General features: G+C 34.2%; 2 protein-coding genes across 3 annotated transcripts in view; both read right to left on the bottom strand.

Annotated features, from left to right (window-relative positions):
- The window catches only part of LOC106709441 (E3 ubiquitin-protein ligase CBL), a 66,099-nt gene extending 53,562 nt beyond the window's left edge, over positions 1-12,537 (bottom strand). For both annotated transcript variants that reach the window (XM_045684640.1, XM_045684641.1), the window contains exon 1: positions 11,803-12,537. In XM_045684640.1, coding sequence (XP_045540596.1) covers positions 11,803-12,344 — 542 coding nt within the window. In that variant the 5' untranslated portion in view covers positions 12,345-12,537. The remainder of the gene's footprint in view (positions 1-11,802) is intronic.
- A 647-nt stretch (positions 12,538-13,184) lies between these two features.
- LOC106709426 lies at positions 13,185-17,598 on the bottom strand. The gene is made up of 3 exons (XM_014501228.2): positions 17,507-17,598; positions 14,384-15,276; positions 13,185-13,278 (listed from the first exon to the last, which is right to left on the bottom strand). The coding sequence occupies exons 2-3, from the start codon at positions 15,274-15,276 to the stop codon at positions 13,185-13,187; spliced, it is 987 nt and encodes a 328-aa protein (XP_014356714.2). The 5' UTR covers positions 17,507-17,598.
- Positions 17,599-20,192: the final 2,594 nt, after the last annotated feature.

The following is a 20,192-nucleotide window of genomic DNA, read 5'->3' as shown; positions in this document are numbered from 1 at the left end:
GCCAGCGTATATTCCTTACAACTGACACACGAATAACAATCTATCCATTGTAAGCTTTATTACTTGGGTTATAAAGTATAATTTTGTATGTCGTTTCGTGTCATTCATTTGTTATTTTCACCTCGAATCTCTTGAATGGATTTATTTTGGTTCCCTTCGCGGGCATTTTCGCATGTTTCTGGATGTGTGCCATGGATCTTATTATTGAGTTTCGATACTTTCCCTTTTGTCGTGTATTTTTATCTTATCTTGACAAAATACTTTTCGTAACATAGAGAAAAACAACTGCCCGAATCAATGTTATACGACCAGTGCTAGTTAAAAGTTTACCAAAAGCAAGTCGTATTGTAGGATCACAATCAGCGTAAAAGGATATCAACCTTTAATATACTACATAGCGACTACATGTCAACTGTATTGATTTGCTCCGCCATCTTGAAAATCACAGCGACTTTTTCACGATCCTAACAAGACAGGTTGCGAGCGACTGTCGTTGACGACGAAAGAACATAATGTCAGCGACGCGTGCCTGTGTATGAAACTATACGAAATTGTATTGTGTAAGTTACTTAGCGACTAAAATCGCCAGGTATCGAAGTCTTGCCTTGTGTACGAAGGGCCTAAGTAGTTAAAGACGTAAGAATATTAATTGACTTACATCAAATCGGATAAAGCACTTTATGCTGTGACGGGAATGAAAATTATGTTTCAATACATTAAGCTATATACAATTTCAAGTTTACGCGATGCAAACGTCGTAAAAGTACAAGTTATGTAACTTAACCATTGGCGAAGCCAGATTGAAATGTTTTACAGCGCTGTAAACGCCTACTTTTATTTTAAACCTAGCTTTTTCCCGCGACTCCGTCCGCGCGGAATAAAAAAAATAATAGAAAACGGGGTAAAAATTATCCTATGTCCTATTCCTGGTTCTAAGCTACCTGTCCACCAATTTTCAGTCAAATCGATTCAGCCGTTCTTGAGTTATAAATGGTGTAACTAACACGACTTTCTTTTATATATATAAGATTAAACAAAAACAACACAATCTAATCGTAAACTTACACTGTATAAAATAATACTATATCTTCACTTAGGGGTACCTTTAAGTTGATTAAAAGATTCTGAATGCGTATTATCTCCGGTTTTTCAAAGCGAAAAATTATCATTCTTTGAACAAATCAGTTTCAGTTTTCATCGTTGAATGTGACTTGAGAAACAAAAACCAACATATCCGCACCGCAGTCAGGGTTTCTTAATATGGGGTCCGCAAACGCCCGGGGGATTCAACAATTATTCCAACGCAAATGAAAATATATGTATGGTGCGTTTTTAATCTGTCGAGCGAGGGTCGTATGCAGGGCTGCTGCAACTGAGAGCTGCTGGCATTAGCGTAATAGGAAGTGTAATGTTCTCATACAGGATGTTGTAAATGTCAACGATATCTATTTAGTGTTCCAATTCAAAGACAAAGTATATTCACTAGGTACAAGCGATCCTCGGGGACTTCGTCAGCGCAGAATTTAAAGACTATGTATTATACTGCCGGGTGCATCAACTACCTTCCCGTCAAATATCCGTTAAATCGGTCCAGTCGTTCCGGAGATTAGCCAGAACAAACGCGGCTCTTTGACAGATTAAAATTTTAAAAATTGTTTTCTGTTATAAACAGAGCAAATACATCTTGTGTACGAAATATGATTTTATTTCTGGATATTACAGACACTCTAATTTTATTAACATATAGGTATACTAGCTGTCGCCCGCGACTCCGTCCGCGCGCAGTTAATAAGTTTTATATGACACGTTCGTAGATTTACCATAGCAGCGCCATCTATTGATTACTTACTCAACCCAGTCGAAAGGTATCGACATCTGTTAGAATCATTTGGAAGTAACAGATAATTGTGACTGTCAAATAATAACAGACAAATAATTAGCAATAAATTAAAATTGCGACTATAATTTGAGATTTAAACTATCTTATCTCTTAAGTTGGATCGAACTGCACATGGTGTGCGAATTTTATTATAATCGGTTAAGTGGTTTAGGAGTCCATTGAGGACAAACATTGTGACACGGGATTTATATTTATTAAGATGTAGAATTGCACATTTTTCACTTCACCTCGTAAATTTCAGAATATTTCTGATAAAATACTTTTCTGTCACTGTTGTGATGATATTTGGCACCGATGTAGGACATAGTCTGAAAGAACACATAGGCTACTAATTACATTTTTTAAATTCCACGCGGACGGAGTCTCGGGCGACAGCTTGTATGTTATAAGGTACCATTGTATATATATTCCATTTTATATTACAGTAATCATTAAATAACTTTAAAACTGAAAGAGTAATGGTCGCCATGTATGAAAATTGACATACCTATGTTTACTTTACCTACACAAACACCCCCCCAACACACACATATGCACACTCGAGGGTCTGAGCATACATACATTTACACATCCATTGTTTCTTTTTGTTTTTTTTTCTTCTAATTAATGTTTTTAAATTAATTTAATCTCCACTTTAATTGTTACATTTGTTATACTCATTGTCAATTTTGTATGATACAATAGAAAGGGAAGGCATTGGCTCCTTAAATACAGGTGAACCTAGTTAAGGAGCCAAGGCGATACTGATGTTGTAATCATTGAAGTATGCATTAAAGAATCTTTAATTATAATTATTATTATTTACTTACGTTTGACAATGGAAATCCAATTCCAAATATAACAAATATGTACAAACAATTATAAAAATCACGTTCAAGACAAATAAACATGAAACGCTTTCGTAATTTCAACAAATACTCAAGCAGTTTATAAATCAAGAAACCTGCAAACGATAATCGGTTCTATAACAATAGTAACATCGATTTAATTCCGATGATCATTTCTCGTTTGCGTTCACGCTCGAAATGTCAGCGAATGCACAATTTGACATTTAACCGATCACGATAATATCGATGTTTAGTGTAGTGCGTCGATAACTGGTTTAATGGCATGGGAATCGAAGTGGAGTTCCGTTTCTTTTTTCTAGATCGTTCGACACTAAAAAAAAAGTAAGAAACGACTGGATAAATTACGCACAGGATACTTTCCTGTGCGTAAAAAGTTTCACAAATATGTGACCTGATTGTAGCCTGTACAACTCTACTAATTTTACAAAGTAGTCATTCGATTCGTAATTTCTAGAGTGATATATCGTAAGTTTCTGAAACCGTTTAAAACACAGTTATCTTAGTTTTGTCAAAGGTAATGAGAGGGATACAGATACGTTTTATATAGAGACTTTGGTCTCAGAAACAAACAGATAATTATGCAATCAGTCACGCCTTAATTATTTTTAGTTCTAACAACTATACTTTTGTTTTACGAATGAGAAAATATTATGAGAAATGATAGAATAATAAAAAAGTCCCACAACATCTTATATTGGGATTAATTGGAACTTCTACTTCTGCTAATGAATTCCAAGTAGCAACTATTCATAGCTTTTATTTATTCCTAATGCTTTGAAAATACCGTTATTTCTGTCGTGCTGGGAAATAATGGAAAAATAACTGGACAGATGTAGCTAAATGTTTGATATTTATAATTCTAAAAATACACATAAAAAACATATTAACGTAAGCAATATGAAATAATTTAAAATGAAATAAACCCTAGGTTCGAATTTTTCTTCAATTTAAAGGCGGTTCATTAAAATAATTAGGAAAAAGTGCTACATCTTTTTTTAACTTAATTTTCGGTGACCCATTTTTCTTGGTAACCAAAATATATATTTCGATATAAAAAACTTTTTGAATAAATTGCTTTAGTTACAATGCGTGTTCAAATATTCATAATTTTTCATTGCAAATATGAAAAATAAATTGTACTATTGAACATAAATATAATATTTAAAACAATGAGTCTGTAAGTACCAGGCTGACAGAAATACTGCAAAGGTAGTCAAAAAGACTATGTAAAGAAAAGCGCGCAATCGCTGGCGTAATCTCGCGTTCGACAGACGTGCTAACGATGCCATTCAACGATCTCTTTGAACTTTTTATCCATCGAGATCGGTACTCTGTTTACCTTTACCAAAGCTGGGCTTTCAGATAGTCAGCTCGAGATATAATGATGCCCTTTAAAAACCATTTCCAATACGCCCAATATTCAATCCTAGATGTTGGTACGAAAATTAATTTCGATTGTGACAGGTGAAAGTGTACAAAAACTATTCGATCTTCCTCTAAAAAATTGATCATATTTTCCGATTGCTAGCGAATCCTTAGATCGGTTGAATGTAATGAAAATGAATTTAAAGTACCTAAGCTAAGATAATTCATTCAAGATCGTTTATTGGGTTTGGAAGTAAGTAGATAAACCGAAAAACTACACTAGATTACATTCAGAACGAAAAAATATTTACATTGCGAATCGGCATAGTACACGAAAGAAAAAAGTACTAGGATCACAGAAGCCAAGTGTGGTCAAGCTTACAAAGAGTTTTGCTATCTCCGTCGCGCCATTCGCGTCCGGCATCCGTTACTGGGTCCGGCTCAGTGGTCGCTTTATGCTGCCTATACCGTCGAGTTAACTGCATTCAACGGTTAAACGGGCCAACGCAAATTAAACCCTTCAACTGTGAGATATAACTTTGTAGAAATGACACCTTTCTTTGTTAGGAGAAAAACTTGCTTGCAACATATTGTTTTTTCGTGTTATCCTTTTGACGCATTTGCAAAGTCTGCAATTGTCGCATTGCAACAAAAGAAACACAATAATAACAAAAGATGACAACACATCTGAGGGACTATCACGAATATTTGCGATACGCATTTCGGTAACGTCATCGACACATGTCAAAATTTGTACGATTGTTCGTTGTACTTTACTTCCAATACTGGTAAAAATCTATTAAAAATTTTGTCGATGAACTAACAAATACTTTCTTGAAAATTATCATGATAGGCCATCTGCACCGAAGGGTCAAAACATATCGCAAATTGATATGGCTACCACCTCTTCTGGTTTGACCTGAATTCTTTGTATCTGCATGGTGCAAACTCAGGTCAATTGTTTACCAATCGTACTGTACCTCTAATAACCTCACATTATTATTAATAATTCTCACGAAAAAGTCTTAATCTAAAGTCAAAATAAACAAACAAAATTATTGTTAATCTCGTCAAAAATCGGATCAAAGGGATGTCCTTATTATACTTACGATACAAGAACAAAGCTTTAAACTTAGATCTCTGAAACATAAATAGAACAAACTTTCAAGAACAGATGAATCTATTATAGTACCTAACTTGAAACTTTCATTTAACCTTAATATAGCAAAAAGTAATATACCTTAGCAGGATAACTTTGTACTTTTATACAAGCGTTGTAAAATTTAGGCGTATTTCTATCCGTGGCAGTCAGGACGATTAGTTTTGATAATTATCACAACTGACAATTTCGTTTGGCTGTAGTGTTTTGAGCCTTCTTGTCATCACCTGTTTCCTTTCCTTTGTTTGTAACACGACAGTTGCCTAGAGGTCAATAGCCGACTACAGTGCAACAAGCTTATCTGACCCGGTAAGAGGTGCTACTATCACTATTAGTTCTAAGAAAGAATATTTAATATATGTAGTTTTAAAAATAACATAAAATAAAAATATAAAGAGACGGCTACAGTACGAGAAGTATCTTGTCACTTCTTTGGCAAAACAGGGTGGCGTGATTGACTTGTCATGATTTAGTTTTATTACCTTCGGAGTTATACCCACCGGGTCAAATAACTTTGTCGGTCTATAACCGGTCACCTTGCCTTTACAGAGTGATACGTTTTTAAACTGGCAGATGTCTAGTTATATACTATAGTAAAATTGGTTATAACAACATCAAAGGGAAAGAAAAATTTAGTATTAATATCAGATAACGTCAAAATCGATCTTATTGTTTATAAGACTGTTTACAGCCGAGATTTTTTTTAATAGCAGCTGATTTTTGTTAACTTACAATTTACTCCTTATAACACTAACTTAACTAGAATCTGACTTCGGCTAGGATTTGGTTCTACAATAGTCTAATGGTGAGATTCAAACCCTCGACCATAGGCTAGGAGTCATAAGGCTATTGATGCATTAAATCCAATCTTCTGATTTTGCGAAGCAAAGATTTATTGAATGAAAAAATCATCAATCAAATTGATAAAAGGAAATACCTAATAAAAAAAAACAACCTTATAGTAAGGTCATTAACCTTCTGTATCAATTTTTTTTAAATACCATGCTCTCTCAGACAGTGCAATAATTTTATATGTGGGATACATACGGCGTATTATTGTAAATCGAAGGTATCACTCACAAGAGGTATGATTATAAATTTCACGAAAACTTTATACAGGATGTCATAGATAAATCAATCCGCAAGGTAATCTAGCAAGATAATAAACTGTAGCGATATTTAGACAGGCCAAACTAAAATACAAGTAATGTAATATGCTTCCATTTCTCTTTTGAAGTCAAGGAATTAAATTCGCATCCCATTTAGGATGTTATATAGATAGTACAGCAAACTGTTACCATAAGAGCAATTGTCACGTATATATGTTGCTATGACAAATTTTTGACTACACCGTGATTATACAGGATGTCTGAAAAGTACAAGAAGACCATACAGATTTCTTGATGGAAAAAAGGACGCTTGAACCACAATTACATGTAACTAAAGTTGCTCACTTTTGGCGATAGAGGGCTTTAAAATTGATATATTTCAAATATGTCGAAATGTGTTTTATAGATCTTTATTAACTATGAATATCTAATCACGATAAAAACAATGACACAACTGTAATTGTCGTTTCCCCGAAACTCGAATCAAAATAGTAACATGAAAACTCTAATATATAATTTTTCTTAGAATTTAATATTTTTTTAAATTTGTCATCTGTCCGTCCGTATGAATGTCCACAAATTCGCGTTTGTTCCTGGAAACCTCTGAAACGACAGGACCGAATATGACGAAACTTTTACTGGATGGTAAGTTATTTTAGGTATCGAAGGGAAGTAGCTGTGACTATTTTCCTCTTTCATTTAAATTTCGCACTCACGAAGTCAACTGCTAGTTGATCAAAAAAAAACTTCCACACAAATTCCTGCTTTTGATAAAAGAAATATTTAAATACATTCAGTTTTCGGTATTTCTAATAATAAACTTTAATTTTTGTATTCTATGCAATGATAAATAATAAATGAAGAGTTCAAATCGCGCCATTGACAAAACATCGATAGTCGAAGTACCTACACTTATCTTTTCATGAATGAATGTATGGATTAACTCGTTTTCTAATTTGGTTTCATGCGATAAGATACGTTAACAACGGAAAGTTAATCTCCAAAGCAATTTAAGAATGCTATACGATATCCGTTTACTATGTCACATTCCAGTACTTTGCGGCCGATGGGGCCGTAAAGTACTGGAATGGCGGCCACGTACAGGTCGACGCAGCGTGGGCAGGCCTCCTGCAAGATGGACCGATGATCTGGTCAAGGTTGCGGGAGTATCCTGGATGCGGATTGCACAGGACCGATCATTGTGGCGATCTTTGGGGGAGGCCTATGCCCAGCAGTGGGCGAAACGAGGCTGAATGTCACATTTAATGTTGTACACAAGAGATTCCTAAACTTGTTTCTCGTAGAACTTTTCAAAATTAGAAATGGTCAAACGAGCGACGGAAATACGGAGGTGATTATGCCCATGAACATCCGCAACACCACAGAAACTGTAGATGCGTTGCCGGCCTTTGAAAAAGAGATAGACTCGCTTCTTAAAGTAACCTAATTCGTACTGGTTTAGAAGCAAGCTATCCAGTTGTTGTGGATGGTACTAGCGGTCTGTCGCGTCATCCGACAGTGAAACTCAACAGGAATCGTCCCAAACAACGGTATCAGTGAACCCCCTTTAATTTGTAAACTCTCAGCTTAGTTTCCCGTCATTCCTGTCTGCCTTCCCTACAGGGTTCACCTAGACCACTTTGGGAAACACTGATGTACCTCAAAGGTTAAAAACTAAAACTAAAAAAGCGAACTTAGGTTCGATAAAAACGGTTTTTAATTACAAATTCATATTTAAATTGCAAATATTTGATACTCACATTTTATGTGTGTTACATACATATTGAAACATTCTACTACTAACCAAAATATAGTTTGTTAAAAAGCTCTTGAAATAAATTCATAGGTCTACATACCATACAGTAGGTATCACGATATACAAGGGTATTGTGTGCATGTAAACCAAGCTTAATGATAATCATGGCAGTCATACAATAACAAATAACATTGCTAATATGTGTAATCTCGACACCAATATAGTGAAACCATGTTGAACATCACCTGCCACATTCCGTCTAACTGACCAACAACTCTCTTGGCAACTTTACTATATAAAATTCGATCCTTAGTCGGAAGCTAATTAAACTCTTTGTACAGTAAAACCATAAAGAACTATCAAACTGAACTGAACATCAAATGCTATCAAAATATGTAGGAAAATGCTTAGCTCACATGACAGCTTAATGATATTCAATACTAAGTGGGAAGCGAATTTAACTATCTAACCGTAGAGTTAGTTCAGTAAATGCTTAGTTTACAATGATTCACAATCTTTTGACATGTGAGACAGCAAACATAGAACACAAACATCATCAACCTGCCCTTATCCCTATGGAGGGTCGGCATAGTATGTACTACTCCTCCATACATCTCTATCAGCCGTCATATCTGAATTTACCCCCTTCTTACGCATATCCTCTTTCACACAATCCATCCATACTTTCTTTGGTCTTCCTCTACCTTTATAGCCGTCCACATTCAATCTCATTACTTTTTTGTTTATATGATAGAACACACACAATAGATGGATATTATATGCATTCCAATGGTTGTTTTTAATTCTGAAAAGTAAAACAAACCCATTGTTCAACATGGATGTTTAATAGGGGTAATAAAACTAGTGGTTTATTAGCCTCAATTATAACAATGGATGCTGTGTAAATAGTCTTATGACAAATGCTATGTATAACTTTTACCAAACCAAAACATCATCATCAGCTCTCTATACGTCCCCACCGAGGGGCTCAGAGCCGGAGGACTAGGCCATAGTCAACCACGCTGGCCAAGTGCGGGTTGACTTCGCTCCTATCACTGAATTTCTTCTCAGATATGTGCAGGTTGCATCACAATGTTTTTCTTTACCGTAAGACCGTCTGATAAATGTACATATTTAAATCAAAAAACACATTGGTACATGGTGGGATTGCAAGTCAAGTGCTTAACCCCTGATACATATACAGTAATCATTAAGGAATAATAACATATAAAGAGTGTATTTCTCATAAAGTTGCAGGATTGACAGAGATTTATATTTCCCTTTAACACCTTTCTAGTTTCTCCATACATCTATGCATACATCTTCATTGGTTTCAAATATTCATTACTGTAGAATTTGAATACTGTGACCTTTTATTGATACATTTAGTGTGCTTTGTCCAAGAGTATGAATGGGATTACAAAGTGCCACAGCAGTGGAATTCTACCATTAAAAACACCATACAGTTGACCCTAGATAAGCAAGAACTGAATATGCGAAAAACTTCTATAAGCGAGACATTGTCCTATTCCAATAAAAATCTTTATAAGCAAGAAAAATATGACGGTCCTATAGACAATTAATTAATTAAGAAACGGCTTAACTCACGTTTTGATTGTCCGGTGCCGCCCCCGAATTATGATGTCTCACGAAGGTCCTATAGACTCTTTTTTTACCCAGGTTTAATTGTATTATGTCTGATTTGACACAGTTATGTCCCTTACCAACATTATCTCATTGTCACTTCTTCAATTCTCACTGATTCAAACAGAGACAATAAAATATGTTTGTGACTTTTAGAATAGTAAGAAAAACCGTCAGAATACGACATAATAGAATTTACATTACATACAATCATTCATATGAGAACATACTCAATTATCTTCGTCTCCCTGGCCTTTTCCCACTCATATAGGGTCGGCACACAAGGTTATAACACCTTAAAGTTGTGGCTTTAGTTTTTACGGCCGGTTGTCTGCCTGTCGCCAACCCTACTTGGTAGGCTGAGAACATACTCAATGCTTGAATGAATAGTACTAATGCATGTGAACAATAGTTTAAATAGTTGGTTTTTTAAACTTTACCATCACCTTTGAGTACAATAAAAGTTTAAATAACTTGAATCATTCATGTTTTTACTTTACACAATGATTTAAATATCAATTTTTATGAGTGTTTTCAAACATTAAAGTAAATGATGTGAAGTTTCCCAAAGTGAGTTTCAGCTGCTATTATGAAACCTTTACAAAAATATTAACTTCCTGCTCCTCTCATATGGAGATATAAAAAATGATTTGTCCAAAGATATCAACAATAAAAAAAAAACAATATCTAAAACCTTAATACAAACTAGATTTGACCCGCGAATCCGTCCGCGCGGAATAAAAAATAGAAAACGGGGTAAAAAATATCCTATGTCCGTTTCCTGGTTCTAAGCTACCTGCCCACCAATTTTCAGTCAAATCAATTCAGCCGTTCTTGAGTTATAAATAGTGTAACTAACACAACTTTCTTTTATAGATACAGTCAAAACCGTTTATAGCGACATCGTTTAGAACAACATACCGGTTAAATTGACCAAAATCAAAGGTCCTGGCTGAATGTTAATACATATCTTTCCTATTAATACCTGTCACCAGTTGTTACAACTATCGGTTTTTACGACTCAATATGAGTAGTCCCTTCGATGTCGTTATAACAGATTTTGACTGTATATATATAGATAGACATCTCACTCATCAAATTCTGTCAAACTATTTAATCTATACAAAGTAACAAAAGAACATAAACTCATTCCCAAGAGTAACATAATCTCCAGCTAATTGCACAATACAAAATTGGCAAATAGAGAAAAAAATTAGATTCACTGCTTCGGGAACAAGTATAGACATTTATAATGCCCTTGTTTCCTATGACAATCAATTAAGTATTGTTTTTTTTCCTGCAACTACAAATCTATAGGTTGTAATCTTGCATTTCAAATTATTTTTAGTCTGTCCACTACATCTTAAAGTTGTTGAATTAAAAAATTTAGAAGAAAAGAATAACATACCCTTCCCTCTAATTTCTAACATAAATGAATAGAAAGGGGATAGAATGGGCAAAGGAATGATTAAAAAAACATCATCCTTACAGTCTTTCCTCTCTTTCCTATCTCCGATAAAGGTAGGATCAAAAAGATATAATAACAGATATGTTCTGCAATATTTTAGTATGTTACTTTCTCTTCATTTATCCTTTCAAGTTATTTTTAGCTTTAAGACAAATTTATGATTATTTTTAACTCTAATCTTACTTTGACACCCACACATACTAAGACATCATTTCTATCTTACTATCCACCCACTTTCATCCATTAATAGAATGTTTTCAATCAATTTATATGATGTTAAATAATATTACTTTAATGGTCTTAACATATTTTCTTTTACACTTAGGTATTGATTAAATAACCATTTAATAATTCTGAGAGTAATTCTACTTTCATAGAAGACTATTGAGATTAAATTTTATTTGAGACCAGCTTTTGTCTGTTATTTTTAATGTGTGGGATTAAAAATAAAATGATAAACATAGCCTATGATACAAACATTTTCTCATTGTAACATAGATGTGGCAAAACCAATTTGAATTACTTTACAAGTTTATGATGATATAAAACTTACCTGTTACCAAAGTTTGTTCTCCAGAATTCAGCAGCATCACTCTTCGTAATACGGAACTGATCACCGGCAAATGTACCATTAGGAAACATCGCCTTTAACTCACTCAGCATATGACTAAAGACGAGACTTAGCTTAGTCAAATTACGTCTGTAGTGAGAATTCTCGTCAAACATTTTTTCCTTTCCCTCTTTAAACAATTTAATAGCTTGCTTACACTTCCTTATCAAGTTTATAATAAACATATTAAAATGTTCGTTATTATTCAATTCCTGCATATTATCCTCGTATTTGGAGTAAATAATGCGCAACCGTTGATATGTATCCGGCAAAATATCAAGTATAAACGGCGGGCTGTTTTTCAAGTTCATTTTATGATGTTGACACAGTTTCACAACTTTATCCATTAATTTCCATGTCTTGTCTAGCGTCCTCTTGTCGGTTGCCAGCTTTGTTGGACATACCGCATCAGAAAAAGCACCATGCAACTTTGAAAATATCGAGGATATATTTTTCTGTTGTGATTTGTGACGGGGGGCCGCCATATTGAAGAGTCCGATGACATACAAATGAAAATAACTATTCTTAACAATACACCGAACTTAAAACACTTTCATCACTTAATAATTAGATAGTCCAACATGTGTTTTCTCATTATCACACTAACGAACCACATTTACGACACAAATATATTTCACCAAGTGGCGAACGATCGCTCACTGACACATCTCCGACGCGTATGACAATTGTATTTGACAAATGTCAGAACTCCGCAAGGAGTTTTGAGGTTGTTTCAAGAACAGGGTTGCTATCACCTTCAAATAACCACGTGTGTAGTATTTTATATTTTAACGGTGAATTATAAAAAATTGAAATCATTTTATATTTCGAGAAATTGTATCAATCTAGATATTAAGGATCATAAAACTTTGTTGTAACGCAACTTAGTAGATCAGCTCACGTTTTATATTGTTTATCTTTCTTGAATAAAGTTTTTACTCAATAAATCTGTATTTCTAATTTTATTCATATGTACTTAATACCACTTATACGAATATAATTGCACTTTTTTGTCAAAATGTGAAACCTTTGGATGTCTTGAACGCACGCATAAATTATTAATAAAGTGCCATCTACCGTGTAAAAGACAAAATAAGAAAATTACATTTGATCTGTTACAAAATTAGTGTATAAAATAAATACTAGGTGGCGTGCAAATAAAAGAATATCATTTCATTCCATAGTTTTATTTTCAAAATTAAAATTAAGATAACAGGAGAACAGTAACAATTATTGGTTTATTTAATTTAATAACATATTTTCTATTTAATTATAATGACTAATTAATAAACAATCAATACATAATATATTTATTTGTACTGGATTTATTCTTCCTCGTCATCACCGGCCTCTGTTGTGGTCGTAGTCCTCTTTTTGTGTTTACGACGCCTGCTGTGCCGTTTCCCCTTTTGATTCTTTCTAAACAAGAAAAAAAATTGTTTTATTTCTATTTTTTCTGTGTTGGTTTCAAAGCTTTCTCGAAATACCGCAACGTAATTAGTTCTCATCTTAAGGTTTATGATTGTTATGATCTGTTATTGCTACCTTTAGTCCACTGCCATTAAAAAAATCCTTGGAGGCAATTTAAGTGAATTTGATGTTTACAGCTCATGTTTCTAATTTTAATTATTGGTTTAGTTATGTAACCTTTTCAATTTAGTTAAAACCTAGCCTTGCAGGATCAACGCCTTAACCTAACTAAAATCCTGGATCAGCAGATGCTTTATATTCAGATCCTTTTTACTTCACAAAAAGGCAAACTCGATTTATCTAAGTTTAGGATTTTTATGGATAACAATTATAAAAAGGTTTTTTTTTTTATATAAGATGACAAACAAGCAAGTGTTCTCAACCTGATTTCATCGAAACAGCGAAACGACATCCGCCATAGACATTTCCCTTCCCAGTCTTTTCTTATATGAAAAGGGTATGAAAGGATATAGGACTAAAATTAGACCAGGGCACGCACACTCATCAGACTGTACGCGGAATTGCTTCCACTTCACGCTTATCTTCTGTGTGGTCGTGGCATTGCACCGGGCGGGCTGGCCCATTTGTGCAACAGATGTTATTGTTTCTGGCGTCTATTACTGTTAAAGTCACTTAACATTGCGTTTAATGTATTTGATTTCCCGCCCCTAAATCATTTTATTGTTTTCAATAATGCGAAAACTTCAACTTACCTTCGATCAATGAACAAATAGACAATGATTAGATATTTTAGAAGAACAATTATTTGTAACAATGGGTTTATACAGCTGAAAGATCTATACAAAAACATATCACTGTCTCCGTTTTTTTTCAAAGAGATGAGAGAGATGACATAAAACCAGTATCAGCAATGGTAACGGTTACATTGAAAATAGACGAAACAGAATAAAAAAGAGTTATTAAGAAACACAGAATAGAAAGAAATAATTATTTACAAATTTTTATTAAAGATAGAATTAAAAATATACTACATTTTACTTGAAAAGAAATGTTAGTAACAAATATAAAAGTTTAATTTAAAAATGATAAATACTTTTCAATCGGCATGCATGGATTCTTTTCGTATGCGTTGAATTTCAATAAAGCCCCTTTCACACCGATCAGAACATTATCAGCTGCATCCATAGCGAAAGAATTGACTCCGCTAACGCTGAAAGAACCCAATTGTTTTGCACTGACACTATTCGGATCAATTAAATACAAATTACTATTTTCATCCATAGCGTATACATCATCTGATCTACTAATAAATATTCCAGTCATTTTATCACTTGGCAACCCTTTAATTTTAATCGGTATACTATATCCAGTTTTTAAAACGTATGACGTTTTTGTAGCAACGAAATAAATATTATTTCTAGTGTCTATGGTCAATCCGTGACCGTTAGGTATGGCGGGAAATGATTCTTGCTTCTGTCCTTCGGCTGTTATTTTATGAACTCTATTTTGAGGCCAAGTTGCTACGAACATGGTTCCACCATCGCTGGTCACAGCCACATACATAACGTCTTCGCCTAGTGCAGTATATAACTCTATGGAACCGTCTTCTTTGTATTTATAAACGCCATTATCTGTTGCGAGATAAACAATGTCATTTAAATTGTCTATGCAAGTAGATTGACCGAGTCCAGCGACTTTGATAGTATCAATTTCTCCACTAGGATGTAAAACTTGTAGACTCATTTTCATTTCTTCACTAATTAATGTAAAATATACTTTGCCAGTCTTCCAATGAACGCTCATATCCGCAGGAACTCCGCTGACATTTTTCTGACTGTCTAAAGCGTAGAATAGTTTGTTAAAGTTTAGAAGGTTCGAGCAAAGATGTTCTCTATCATTTTTACGTATTAGCGTCTGTCTTGTTATTACAGGATTTCCTTCTGTTATACTTATTGATATGAGAAGAAGAATTGCAAGTTTTTCCATCTGAAAAAAAGATTTTTAAAAAATAAATATTTATATTTTTTTAAATTGTACTTATAGCCACAGTAACAGGTCATAATTGACTCATCATCATCTCCTTGACCTTGTCCCACCTACGTAGGGTCGGTGCACCAAGTTTCCGTCCTCCAAATCAATCAGTCTGCCGTCATCTCCTTCTTGATCATATCATCTTTCACGCAATTCATCCATCTCTTCCTAGGTCTACCTCTACCGGTGTACCCCTCTACACTCATACTTAACGTTCTCTTTGCCACATGCCATTCTTCCCTCCTCATAACATGCCCATACCACCTTTTAACCTTTTATTTCTCAATTTTCTTCTTCTTCTTCTCAGACTTCCTCAATTGACTCGTCATCAAAATCCAACAATGTAACTTTGTAATGGCGGACATAAACATTTTTTTTAGAAGGTAGTTATTGTGATCATGTCAATCAATTTCATTTAAAAAGTTTTGTTTCAGTCTTATTATTAAAATAATTATTATAAACCATGTTTATACGGACGATTGTTATTCTAATTATTAAAAAATGTCTATACGTTATCATAAAAAAAAACAATCACAGTTATGAAAAGTCTACAATATTTAAAATTATCTGTTAACTTTCTATTGTATTTATAAATAAAATAAGTATTTTTTATGATTGTTTTATAAACGATATCGACGCTGGAAAGCGTAAACGCTGTAACCCCGAAAGTATGAACTTTACAGGAGAGCCAAAAAATGATAACTCGTGAGCTGATACGTCTACAAGCATGCGGTATTTAGCAATGTTGTGTAGTTTGTGCTAACCTATAATAAAATCATTATCGTTTGATAATGGTTGAAATTAATAACGTGTGAAAAACATATTCGCGATTTCAAGGGTTACAGCGTTTATGCTTTCCAGCGTCGATATATTACTTATTACTTCTTACTAATATTATAAATGCAAATGTTAAGATGTATTGATGTATTTGAAGGTATCTCGGGAACGGCTTAACGGATCTTGATGAGATATGGCATAGTTATAGAATATAGTCTGGAAGAACACATAGGCTATTTATTAAGTTTTTTCTAATTTGAAATCCTCAGTACGTCTAAATAAATACCGTACCATTCCGCTGAGCCCTCAAATACTCGGTATCTCGAGTTATTTGGTAACACAAACAAAATGTTATTTCATACTCGACCTAACAGTTTCCCGCGACTTTATCCGAGCGGAATTGAAAAAAAATAGCCTATGACACCCAGGGACAGTACAGCTTCCCAACATTATAAGAATTTTTCGAATCGGTTTGATAGTTTCGAAGCCTATTCAATGCAAACAAACAAACAAATCTTTCCTCTTTATTAAGCGCGGAATAAAAAAAATGCACACAAGATAAAAAAGTTCCTATGTCCGTCTCCTAGTTCTAAGCTACCTCCCCGTCAATTTTCAGCTAAATCAGTTAGACCGATATTGAGTTACATATAGTGTAACTAACACGACTTTCTTTTATATATATAGATAGATAGATAACTCTGTTACTTGAAGTTAGTAAAACATAATGACATCTTATTAGGAATTACCCGAACTCGAAGCAATAAAATCGAACATATAATTATGATAAAGACTCAATAATTCGAAGTTTTTGCATCCGCCTTCACATTCGAGATATCGAGATTCGTTAATTTCTTTGTCCTTGTACGTACAGATTTATTTGTTACGTTTAACGTGATTTTATCTAATTATTATCTTAATGTGGTCAAAAGTCATTTAAATAATGTATCTAGTACCTACTTATTCCAGATATTGATAACGTTAAGTACTAAAAGTGAAGCTAAAAATAACTAATATTATAAATGCGAATGTTTGGATGGATGGATGGATGGATTTTTGAAATTTGGCACACATGTAGATCATAGTCTGGAAGAACATATAGGCTACTTATTGTGTTTTTTTAAAATCCACACGGACGGAGTCGCGGGCGACAACAAGTTCACTCTAATAGTAAGACGTAGATTTAAATTTTAAAAACAAGCTGACAGACTCTACACTGAAGATGAGTACGTAAAAAAATGACTACTGACTCTTTAACTGTAAGTTTCTAAGTCCAAAATCAGGGATGACGATATGTTTTATACAGAGATTTTGAACTCAAAAACCCATGGTTAATCGATAAAAAGTTCAACTCTACAAGTGGTCACAATGGAATACTTTTTTAGTTAGTTAATAAATCAAAAGTACATACCTTTTATATCACAATATAATTTTAAAACTTTTTAATCATGACAATGTAACCGTTTCCGTTGGTTGCAAAACACCAACTATCGCTTATTATCATCACGGCCCATATATATCACAGATGTTTGTATTAATATTCCATATTGTTTGTTTATAATACGTCGCGTTCTAGTGACATTCGTATTTTAAACAATACAAGATGTTTACAATTTATACTCTCTACGTCTTCGTTATTTATTTATAAAAGAATTACTTTTCACTCAATTATGTAAACTAAAAATCGTTAAGAGTATACATTGTTTTTTTTTATATCAAAACATGAATACGCCTAAATAGCGAAGCGACCGTTGCCTATAGACATCGGCAATTGCTGCATGAAAGAAGAGGGGACGCACAGAAAGAGGATATTTCTCCTTCCTATGGACGCACCATTTTCCGCCAAATCCACTTCCCCTTCCCATCCTTTCCTAATAAGAAAAGGGTGGGAAGGGAGAGAAGATTAAAATTAGGCCTCCGGTACCACACTCATCAGACGAAACGGGGAATTGCTTCCACTTCACGGCTCTTCTGTGTAGTCGTGGTCCCGCAACAAATATTGTTGTTGCGGGATCTACCACTGAACTACTACTTTCAGGCTTCCTCTAATATGCGTGCGTACAATATTTTTTATATCTTTAACCTTTTACCGAAAAAACTTCTCGAAATGCTCGTAAACTTAAACGGTCTTAAGATAGCCGATGAGTTCCAAGCAAGTTATTAATTTAATAACTAAAGTGAACTCGGGCAACAACTTTACTGAGAATATATTTAACCGTATAACTTCTTTTAAAATATTTAAACGGTGTTATTAAGTAATAAGATTATAAGCATGTATTAATATTAAAAATATAAACGCAGTTTTTTATTTTAAAAAAAATCAGCCTTAAAAATAAATAACTTTTGCCAGCGACTTCATCCGCGTTAATTAAAAAAAAAAAACAAACAATAAATATAGTCTATTTTAATGAGTGATAATGTGGGTAGTCTGTGTTTTTTTTTTAATATAGATATTGTTTTCAATTCTCTATTCGGTAATTATCATCGAATGCTGATTATAAAAGCACTTCGCTTGCTTTATTTAATTTCATTTATGGCGCGTGTTAACCGAATTTAAATTTCAGTCGACGTAAACTGAATTAATTGCGAGCGGTAACGATTTACAATAATTTAATTTGCTTTTGCCGTTCTACGGATTTGAAAAAGGAATTGTGTAATGTTTTTTTTCAAAGATATAAAACAAAACAGACAGTTCTTTTTTTCCTGTGCAAATTTTGAAGTTTTCTTGAGAGTTTTTTTTTTGCATTGGGGATTAAATACCGTAGAAATAAAATGTTTATCACAGAAATATCAAAGGCGGCAATGCATCTGCATTCGTCGTTGATCAACTCGGTGTTCCCACCGCTCGTTTGCCCCCTTCTCTTATAAAAAAAAACAAATCCTAGCTGAAACACATTTCAAAATATTTCCGGTAAAATACCGTCTCACAAACAGTATAATTTTCATTCATTCATTCATCATCAGCTCACTATGCGTCCCCACCGAGGGGCTCGGAGCCTACCCCAATTTAGGGGTGACTAGGCCATAGTCAACCACGCTGGCCCAGTGCGGGTTGGTTGACTTCACACATATCATTGAATTTCTTCTCAGATATTTGCAGCATCACGATGTTTTCCTTCACCGTAAGAACGTCGGATAAATGTACATATGTAAATCGAAAATCGAAAAACACATTGGTACATGGCGGGATTCGAACCCAGGACCTGCAGATTGCAAGTCAAGTGCTTAACCCCTGAGCCACCGACGCTCACTTAAATATAATTATAATAAATGAACAACTTTCAAATTAATTTTCCGTAGAAAAAAATGTTTATCACAGAAATATCAAAGGCGGCAACTGCATATGTCGTTGGTCAATTCGGTTTAATTTTAGAACTTAAAATTTTCACAAAATAACTGAAAATCTAAAATACTATAATGCACAGTTAGGACAGTATACCGCTGGCCTGATATAGAATTTTTTAGCTTACTGGCGCCAGTTAGTATTTACATTATTTATGCAAACGCTGATTTTGAGCGCTACTGTTCTATTGTGGGCCAAGCACGGATATTTGTGACAACCGCTATCGTACCGTTATCGTCAATTGTGTCAAAAATTTACGTTCGCTGTATAAAATTTGATACAAATTTCATCGACGACGATGCGATAGGGATTGTCACAAATATATGTGTTAGACCCACTGTACTGGCGTAATGTAAACCGGACATAATGGTCGCCATGTTCATTTCATTCACCTTGACGTTTGTACATCCTAAATCGGCCCCGGGTAGGGGACTGACTGCGGATATACAGAACAACTCGCACGGGAGGTGCACCGGCAATAATCAACGGTGCACCCCCAATGCGGAGCACGGGGAAATAAAACCACCTAATGCTGGTAACGGAAGAGATTTATTTGATGTGTATTTCGCCTTATATATGTTCTTAGATGCCTGACCAAGCATGAGCATTTACACGATCTTCATAGGTGTGTGTGTGTGTTACGTGCGCCCCAATCTTTTAGACTTCCTGCTACATATCACGTATGCTCTACATATTTTTATCGTTGCTGTGGAATCTTCCGTTACTATGGGCAGGCTCTGCTCTAGCCATGGTC

This window comes from Papilio machaon, chromosome 27, assembly GCF_912999745.1.
Source record: "Papilio machaon chromosome 27, ilPapMach1.1, whole genome shotgun sequence".
Lineage (NCBI taxonomy): Eukaryota > Metazoa > Arthropoda > Insecta > Lepidoptera > Papilionidae > Papilio > Papilio machaon.
The sequence above is the reverse complement of the archived record's forward strand: the minus strand, read 5'-3'. Positions and strand labels throughout refer to the sequence as shown.

What these genes read in the sequence shown, in the direction of transcription:
- LOC106709426 (XM_014501228.2), bottom strand. Translation starts at nt 15,276, where the DNA reads ATGGAAAAACTTGCAATTCTTCTTCTCATATCAATAAGTATAACAGAA. An exon ending in CCATGCATGCCGATTGAAAA is followed by an intron (nt 13,279 to 14,383) that starts GTATTTATCATT and finishes TTTCTTGTTTAG; the next exon opens with AAAGAATCAAAAGGGGAAAC.